This window comes from Bufo bufo, chromosome 4 (assembly GCF_905171765.1).
Source record: "Bufo bufo chromosome 4, aBufBuf1.1, whole genome shotgun sequence".
Lineage (NCBI taxonomy): Eukaryota > Metazoa > Chordata > Amphibia > Anura > Bufonidae > Bufo > Bufo bufo.
In genome coordinates this window covers 398,902,110-398,912,293 of record NC_053392.1, presented here as the reverse complement: position 1 = coordinate 398,912,293, position 10,184 = coordinate 398,902,110, and the positions used below count along the sequence as shown (strand labels likewise).

Sequence of the window (10,184 nt, the reverse complement as noted above, 5' to 3'; positions counted from 1 at the left end):
TGGAGTGAAGTGTGATGTCACCATGCCAGCACACTGGCCAGGTGAGGTGATATTATCAGTGATGACGTCAACACGCCTGGCCAGCGGGATGACGTCATAAGATTTTGTGCTTCGTCTTAATTCAAGATGGCCCCAACGGCCTCTCTCTGAAAGGCCTCAATTGTATCATCAGTACAGTGTTCAATTTAGGACATGGTCAGATATCATTGTCAAGTATCAGAATAATGCCAGTGGGACACCTGACCCTGACAGATACTGTGATCAGTGATGAACGCGGCACCTGAGCGGTTCAATGACGGGGGGCAGCACGATTGCCGTTCCCTGTCATTGCGCCGGCTACATACAAAAGAATGCACTTTGTGACAAAGTAATTCATCACAAATCAAATTTCTTTGTGAAATTCGGCGAAGCAAATCAAATTGTTTAGAACTTCACTCATCACTATTTAACACAATATATTGCATAATTTTTGCATCTGCAGGTATCACTGCTTACAGATTTGACACGCAGGTGCTGCTAATGGCAGGTGTCATCTTTTGTATGACAAAAGTTCTACACTAAGGCAGAAAAATATACATACACTTGAATAGGTGCTGTAAATAAAAGTGTACACATAGTAGAAATTCCCTTTAAATGGTGTAGCAAACAGAATGAAGTTTTTCTTCCATATATCAGCAGCCATATTACAGATCCTTACTAATTATATTTATAACTTAAAATAGCCATGCATTGTGTGAAAATACAAATTTTTATTAAAAATGTTTTTTTGTATAAAATAACTGATTACAATTGTTCACACTAGTTGGTTCTGCAACACAATGGGGGAGATTTATCAAACTGGTCTAAAGTAGAACTGGCTTAGTTGCCCATAGCAACCAGTCAGATTCCACCTTTCATTTTCCAAAGGAGCTGTGATAAATGAAAGGAGGAATCTGATTGGTTTCTATAGGCAACTAAACCAGTTCTACTTTACACCAGTTTGATAAATCTCCCCCTATGTTTTTTATGCTGACCTGTTCTAGACCTAGTAAGCTATGCATATGTGGGGATACATTTACAAAACTATAAGGGTATTTATTTTTATTGACTATCTTGAAAAATATGCCTAATGAAAGGTCATAATATCACACCATAACTTTTTAGATGACTGTCAAGAGTAGTCCATATTCTCTTTCTTGTCGTTTCTTATTGGCCTGAAATAAAAGGTTTAAATTCACCCATTAAATACATTTATTTCTATAAGACAAGAAAACAAGAATATTAAAATAAACTACATTCTTCAAAATCAGGAATGCTTTTGAATTTGTGTTTTTGTCTCAGTATTTGTATGAGGTTATGTACAGTATATGTAATTTTTTTTGTGACTTAGGGATGGTCAACCTGCGGCTCTCCAGCTGTTGCAAAACTACAACTTCCAGCATGCCCAAGCTACCTACAGCAGGGCATGGTGGGAATTGTAGTTTTACAACAGCTGGAGAGCCACATGTTGGCCATCCCTGACCTATGACATTATTTAATAGTTTAACCCATTAGGAATGCAGTTCTATTGGCCCTCACAGGGGTTTCTGGATAGGCAATCAATATCAGATCAGTGTGGGTGTGACATGCCGCATCCCCACGATCAGTTGTTTAGTCGTAGACCGTAGCTCCAGAGCTGGAACTACGCAGCTCTGTTCATAGTGGTGCATGGGACGGAGCTGATAACTGTAGCGTTGCTTCCATTCACTTCAGCGAGAGCCTGTTACTAGCTTTTTCCACTGTGTAGTTCTGGCACAACAACCAAACAAATGATCGGCAGGTATGCTCAGTGTTGGACCTCTACATTTCTGATATCTGATATATCCAAAGGATAGACTATCAATATCAAAATCATGGAAAAGCCCTTTAAGCACATAACATTGTTTTTTATCTTCATATTTTTTTATGTAGCCATATGAGAATTTTTCTTTGCAGGACAAGACGCAATTTTTAACCCCTTCGGTACTGAGCCACTTTTCACCTTAAATCCCAGGCTGATTTTTGCAAATCTGACATGTGTCACTTTATGTGGTAATAACTCTGGAATGCCTTTACTTATCCAAGCCATTCTGAGATTGTTTTCTCATGACACCTTGTACTTGTGTACTTTATTATGTTAATGATACATTTGAGTCAATATGTTTTACCTCTATTTATTTTTAAAAAATCCCAAATTTACAGAAAATGTGGAAAAATTGCAATTTTCTAAATTTTTATTTCTTTGCTTTTAAGACAGATAGTGATACCTCATAAAATTGTTATTACTTTACATTTCCCATATGTCTACTTTGTTTGCAAAATTTTGTAAATTGCATTTTAGTTTTTTAGGATGTTAGAAGGCTTAGAATTTTAGAAGCAATTCTTAAAATTTCTAAGCAAATTACCAAAACCCATTTGTTTAAATGGAACCTGTCAGCAGCAAAAAAAACATCCCAAACGACAAGCAGTACCTTAAAGTAGCCAGCAGTGTGTTTCTAATGATCATTCTCTTCCTGCAGTCAGATGCAGTAAAAGCATGAAAACCGTTCTTTTATCCCCGCTCGCGCTATTTTCCAGTCATGTTTCATGTCAAGGGGGCAGCGGCCTCCTTGCTTCAAGTCAAGGTAACCACGCCCCCTTTCCTGCTCCTTCACCTGTGACTGACAGCCGGCTGTTCGGCAAAGTGAGCCGAACTCTCGTGTATAAATACAGTATCTTAGAAAAGTGAGTACACCTGTCACATTTTTTGAAAATATTTTATTATATCTATTCATGGGACAACACTGAAGATCTGACACTTTGATACAATAAAATGTAGTCAGTGTATAGCTTGCATAATAGTGTAAATTTGGTGTGCCCTCAAAATAACTCAACAAACAGCCATTAATGTCTAAAGCACTGGCAACAAAAGTGAGTACACCCCTATTGAAAATGGCCACATTGTGCCCAAAGTGTCAATATTTTGCATGGCCATCATTATTTTCCAGCACTGCCTTAACTCTCTTGGGCATGGAGTTCACTAGAGCCTCACAGGTTGCCACTGGAATCCTCTTCCACCCTCCATGATGACATGACGGAGCTGGTGGATGTTAAAGACCTTGCCCTCCTCCACCTTCCATTTGAAGATGTCCCACAAATGCTCAATAGGGTTTAGGTCTGGAGACATGCTTGGCCAGTCAAGCACCTTTACCCTGAATCAGGGCCGTCTTTTCGAATGGGCACGCTGGGCAGTTGCCCGGGGGCCCCACTTGCCTGGGGGCCCGCCTGCCCAGTGAACCCACCAGCCAACTTCCCAACCATCATTTAGCAGCGTTGCCGCCAGGGCCGTCTTTACCAAGGGGCAAAAGGGGCAGCTGCCCTGGGCCCAGTTGCTCCTGGGGGGGCCCAAGGCAGCTGCCTCTTGAGCCCTGCTAGCTACTGCCCCGGGTGTCAGGCTGTCGGCTACACAGGCATCATGATCGTACTGTGTTAATGATCTTAATTCTAGGACCTTAATGAGTTTTGATCTAGGACCTTAATGACATCATTACCATGTGACCAGTAACCTAGCAATTACTGGTCACATGGCTATGAAGTCATCACAGGTCCTATCAGGAGTGTTGCAGAAGTTAACTGTGGAGCTTTTCTGTGTAAAGATTACATCAGAAAAAGGTGACATGGGGTTGTTATTTTAATATACTGTAAACTACTGTATAGTGGGGTGCTGTGTACTGTGTGGGGGGCTGTATACTGTGTGGGGGCCTGTATACTGTGTGGTGGGCTGTATATTGTGTGGTGGGCTATATATTGTGTAATGGGCTGTATATTGTGTGGTGGGCTGTATACTGTGTGTGTGGGGGGGGGGGTGGCCTGTATACTGTGTGGTGGGCTGTATAGTGTGGGGGGCCTGTATAGTGTGGGGGGCCTGTATAGTGTGGGGGGGGGCTGTATAGTGGGGGGAGTGCTATACTGCTGTACTGTATAGTGTGGGGGGCTGTATACTGTGGGTGCGGTATAGTGTAGAGTGCTGTACTGTATAGTGTGGGGGGCTGTATCGTGTATAGTTTGGGGTGCTGTATACAGTGAGGTGCTGTATAGTGTGGGGGTCTATACTGCTCTACTATATACTGTGGGGTACTGTATAGTGTGGGGTGCTAAACTGCATACTGTGTGGTGCTGTATACTATAGGGTGCTATACTGCATACTGTGTGGTGCTGTATACTATAGGGTGCTATACTGCATACTGTGTGGTGCTGTATACTATAGGGTGCTATACTGCATACTGTGTGGTGCTGTATACTATAGGGTGCTATACTGCATACTGTGTGGTGCTGTATACTATAGGGTGCTATACTGCATACTGTGTGGTGCTGTATACTATAGGGTGCTATACTGCATACTGTGTGGTGCTGTATACTATAGGGTGCTATACTGCATACTGTGTGGTGCTGTATACTATAGGGTGCTATACTGCATACTTGGGGGTTTACATCCACTTTAATCATACAACTAAAAAAACGAAATAAATATAGATATATATATAAATGTACACACACTCTGGTGCTGGTGGGTAATGCTGGTGTGGGTACTGCTGGTGCTGGTGGGTATTAATGTTGGAGTGGCGTGTGTACTGCCTGGGTACTCTACATTGTGACATCACAAAAAAAATAAATGTTTGGGTTTACATCCACTTTAAGTTATTAGTGCCCCTCAAGTTTTGACTGTAATATCTTATGTGTCCCCCTTATATAGCAATCTTAGAGTTGCCACTCGTTCGAGGAAGTGTAAAAAAGGTGAGGAAAAATAAAGTTTATTACGTGTTGGTGAAAATAACCTTTAGTGCAGAAATGAAACGTAATGTTTTGAGTGGAGCACAGAAGAGGAAAAAGGCTGCAGAGGAGAAAGAGAAAATGTGCAAACTTCCAAAACTAACATCTTGGCTCAATCCAGGTGCAACGTCAGCCAGTAGTTCTGCTCCTCCAGATGTAGCATCCACATCTACATGCACTCCAATTCCAGCAGAAATACCAATGGTATCATTACCTGATCCTACTGCTGGGGAAAATCCACAAGAGGAAATGCCCAATAAATATCGCCTTATTGATAATTTGCATTTTTATTCTAGTGCGTGATTGTGTAGACAGGGCCCCAGTGCACTGTATTGCCCGGGGGCCTATAATGCTCTTAAGATGGCACTGCCCTGAATTTCTTTAGCAAGGCAGTGGTCGTCAGTGCAGGTGTGTTTGGGGTTATTATCTTGTTGGAATAATGCCCTGCGGCCCAGTTTCCGAAGGAAGGGGATCATGCTCTGCTTCAGTATGTTACAGTACATGTTGGCGTTCATGGTTCCCTCAATGAACTGTAGCTCCTTACGACCGGCAGCACTCATGCAGCCCCAAACTATGACACTCCCACCACCATGCTTGATGCAAGGCAAGACACACTTGTCTTTGTACTCCCCACCTGGTTGCCGCCACACACGCTTGAAACCATCTTAACCAAATACGTTTTTCTTGGTCTCATCAGACCACAGGACATGGTTCCAGTAATCCATGTCCTTAGTCTGCTTGTCTTCAGCAAACTGTTGCAGACTTTCTTGTGCATCATCTTTAGAAGAGGCTTCTATCTAGGACAACAGCCATGCAGAGCAATTTGATGCAGTGTGCGGCGTATGGTCTGAGCACTGACAGGCTGACCCCCCACCCGTTTAACCTCTGCAGCAATGCATCTATTTTGAAAAGACAATCTCTCTATATGACACTGAGCACGTGCAATCAACTTCTTTGGTCGACCATGGCAAGGCCTGTTCTGAGTGGAATCTGTCTTGTTAAACCACTGTATGGTCTTCGCCACTGTGCTGCAGCTCAGTTTTAGGTTGTTGGCAATCTTCTTATAGCCTAGGCCATCTTTATGTAAAGCAACAATTCTTTTTTTCAGATTTTCAGATCCTCAGAGTTCTTTGCCATGAAGTGCCATGTTGAACTTCCAGTGACTAGTATGAGAGAGTGTGAGGGCAATAACACCAAATTTAACACAGCTGCTCCCCATTCACACCTGAGACCTTGCAATACTAACAAGTCACATGACACCAGGGATGGAAAATGGCTAATTGGGCAAAATTTGGCCATTTTCACTTAGGGGTGTACTCACTTTTGTTGCCAGTGGTTTAGACATTAATGGCTATGTGTTGAGTTATTTTAAAGGCACACCAAATTTACACTGTTATACAAGCTGTACACCGATGACTTTACATTGTATCAAAGTGTCATATCTTTAGTGTTGTCCCATAAAAAACATATAATGAAATATTTACAAAAATGTGAGGGGCATGCTTTATATATAAATATATAAATATATATATGTATATATATATAAATATATATATATATATATATATACACACACCTTAACTCCTTGAGTCCCAACACCATACATGTATGGCGGAAGGAGGTGTTTTAAGTATGGTGCCCACTCTCAAGCACAGAGGGTGCCATAGCCGGCAGGTCTCAAACAGCAGAGGCCCAAGGCTATAGACTGCGACTGTCAATAACGCCAGACACAGGCATTTTACTTTTACTTTAAAGGGGTATTCCCATATTCAGTTTTAATACTTACCTTCGTCCAGCGTGACGTCCACTTCCAGGATTCGGCTGGGCTTGAGTGACGTCTTCTCCCGGCCGGCAATGTCCTGAACGTGCATGCACGCCGCGCATGCACCATGGTGACTTATTCCTGGCCTGTATAGTACAGAGCCGGCGTGCGCGTTCACGGCTCTGTACTATACTGGCCAGGAAGAAGTCATCATGGCGCATGCGCGTTCAGGACATTGCGCGGCCGGGAGAGAATCTTCAGTCTTCTGCGCAAGCGCGGCCCGGTGGGATTCGACAGGAGAGGTGGCCGTAACCAGGGGAGACGAAAGACAACATCAGATAAGAGGGGACTTATTTTCTCAAAAAGGGTTAGAATTGGGTAATAAAATGTATTTAGAAAAATTATCACTGTCAGATCATTAACAGATTTAACAGTGATCATTTAGATGGTAATACCCCTTTAAGACACAATTTTATGCCAGAATACTGGTGCAACATCTTAGACCACCTACCTTTTCCTGTGAAGGCACACCTCCTAACTACTAACCAATGTCCCCTTTTGTGGTTTGTGTGCTAATTTGCACTACTACTAATCAGATTCTAGACACAGGCACATTAGTAAATCTGGGCCAAAAAATAATTTGCTAAATAAAAATAAGTGGTCTTTACCTTCCAAGATTCTCAACATCTTCAATTGTTTCTGGTAAGGAAATACCCATTGTTTCAGGCAATAACAATACCAGACCACCACAAATAAGGCCAAGTATTCCTAAAGGCAACAAAACCACACACTGTATTATAGTATGTAATCATTTCATACATTTTATTTTATCTGTATAGTCACCTTATACACTAAGCCAGGGCTGGCCAAACTGTGGCTCTCCAGCTGTTGTAAAACTAAAATTCCCACCATGCCCTGTCATAGGCTGATAGCTGTAGGCTGTCTGGGCATGCTGGGAGTTGTAGTTTTTCAACAGCTGGAGAGCCGCAGGTTGGCCATCCCTGCACTAAGCAAATTCAATAGGTTTTGTTATTATCTTGCTTCCACTGTCATTTAAGGGGGTTTTCTGGGAGTAGAATATTGACCACTCAGCCAATCACTGGCCACAGAGGTGACCACCCACAACCAGTGATTGGCTGAACATCACATTTTCACATGGAGAGAGACCAGGTGTCACGCTCGCAGGTGCATGCCCGCCACGGGCTTGCTGTCCCGGGCAGGCGCGGACGTCTCTCTGCTCTCCCTGTGTGAATTCGGATTAGAGGTCTGAACTTTCCTTCAGCACTGAGAGAGTTAATGTCCAGGTGCTGGTTAAGTTGCTTATCAGTCTCCCTATTTTGTTGGGCTGTGGTTCCACCTCCTTTGTCTGAGCTTTGAGGTTAATGCTTAACCACACACAGCAAGGGTTTCCCAGGAATGTCTCCACCAGATTGCATCACTTCCTTCTCCTAACTGGTCACCAGATTTATAGCCAATCAAGCATTTATGGGACCAGACAGGACGCCAGCTTTGGCAACCTATGAGTGTGAAAGATCTACAGGCTGCAGCATCTGTGGGCAAATGTGCTGCAGGATACCATACGGCACCTTTATGACTTCTTGCTCAGTCGTATCCCATCTTATATCCAGGTGGCCCAACAGGGTATTAGAGCCTATCAATCGTACAGTTTTCCCCAATAAACTTATCCTTTTGCTCTAATATTGTAATAACATACTATTTCATTATTACATTCACATGTAGAAAGTTTAATTTGATTCCAACAACTCCATCTTGGTACATTATTTTTATTTTTTTGTGTCAATGAGTGTATATATATATATATATATATATATATATATATATATATATATATATTAACCTCTTTAATACATTTAGCAAGTTGATCATTAATATCAGATCAGTGGATGTGAAACTTCTGCCACCCCCCTCCGATCAGCTAGATAGAATAGAATCAATAATTTACTCCTACTCTCCTAACATACATTATTGTGCATTAGGCTCCCATGAACCTGTCTTTGGTTGACTGGTTGTTTTTCTTTATAACATTCTTGGAAAGTACTAACATACCAACCACTGCATACCAGAAATCCCCAACAAGACCTTTCATTTCGGAGATGCTCAGACCCAGCTGCCTAGGCAAACAAGTTAGCCCTTGTCAAAGTCACTCACATCCTTAGGCTTGCCCATTTTTCCTGCTTCCAACACATCATAAACTGTTCAGTCACCACCTAATTTATTCTGCCCCCCTGACAGGGGGCTGAGATGAAATGGAAAATCTATTAACAGTAACTCATTAATTTCTGTCTATGAACTTTTCCTTTTCCTTGATCAACTGAAGACAGAGGGAAAAATTAAGATAATGATGTGTTCATGAATGTGCCAGTATTGGTACTCTGTTGAAATTTTACCAAATATGATGAGAGGAAGTTCCACCCATAGTTCTGCTAATCGGAAAAGTAAAAATGGGGCAATGATTCCTCCTAGGTCACACATGCCTGAACACAAGGATACACCGAAGTTTCTGCAACATTTAAAAGAAAATGAATCAATTAATCAGTTAAACATCGGTTAAAACAGCACACAGTTTCTGCACTATGATTGTAAAAATATGGTCAGGTAATTGACACTGACATATTCAGCGTGATCTATTGTCCTAGGCAAAAACAGATGTTCACACCACAGTGGAATTCAAAATAACTGGCAGATTTATACTGTATTTCTAGGAAAAGGGAAGATACAAATCTTCCTGTAAGATCCATACTTGGCTATGTTAACGCTCCAAAATGACAGTTATTTATAATATCTTCTGTCTCCGTAGTCCCTACATGCTTAGCAGTATATATATGAACTTGTAGTTGGAGTAAGTCAGTGACATCACTGCCTGGCTCCTAGCATCGTGGTAAGATCTGCTTGTGTGATATACTCCTTTTACATTGCATACTTAAAATATTTATGACATACTAGGGTATTTGTAAAAAATATTTAGCTTTTAAAACTATATAGCTGTTAAAGGAAAATTCCACAAAGACGAAAACAACGACTACTATATGTTGAAACCATTGTAACTTGAGTCTATGGAAAACCAGTAATTGGTTCAAAACAAGAAAAAGTCAAGTTTTAATAAAAATATGCAGATAACCAAGGCAGATAAAGCAAGTCTGTAAAACAGACAGTCATAGATGCTGGAAGCTGTACAGTCGTGACCAAAAGTTTTGAGAATTACATAAATATTGGAAATTTGACAAGTTGCTGCTTAAGTTTTTATAATAGCAATTTGCATATACTCCAGAATGTTATGAAGAGTGATCAGATGAATTGCATAGTCCTTCTTTGCCATGAAAATTAACTTAATACCAAAAAAATCTTTCCACTGCATTTCATTGATGTCATTAAAGGACCTGCTGAGATCATTTCAGTAATCGTCTTGTTAACTCAGGTGAGAATGTTGACGAGCACAAGGCTGGAGATCATTATGTCAGGCTGATTGGGTTTAAATGGCAGACTTGACATATTAAAAGGAGGGTGATGCTTGAAATCATTGTTCTTCCATTGTTAACCATGGTGACCTGCAAAGAAACGCGTGCAGCCATCATTGCGTTGCAAAAAATGGCTTCAC

The 10,184-nt window shown here is 41.4% G+C and overlaps 1 protein-coding gene across 3 annotated transcripts in view; it reads right to left on the bottom strand.

Moving 5' to 3' along the window:
* Positions 1-371: 371 nt before the first annotated feature.
* SLC22A3 (solute carrier family 22 member 3) overlaps positions 372-10,184 on the bottom strand; it is a 250,751-nt gene continuing 240,938 nt past the window's right edge. For 2 of the 3 annotated variants that reach the window (XM_040429280.1, XM_040429282.1), the window contains 3 exons: positions 8,977-9,089; positions 7,237-7,336; positions 372-1,193 (listed from right to left, as the gene is read on the bottom strand). In XM_040429280.1, coding sequence (XP_040285214.1) covers positions 1,151-1,193; positions 7,237-7,336; positions 8,977-9,089 — 256 coding nt within the window. In that variant the 3' untranslated portion in view covers positions 372-1,150. The remainder of the gene's footprint in view (positions 1,194-7,236; positions 7,337-8,976; positions 9,090-10,184) is intronic. The other variant, XM_040429281.1, reaches the window with a different exon arrangement.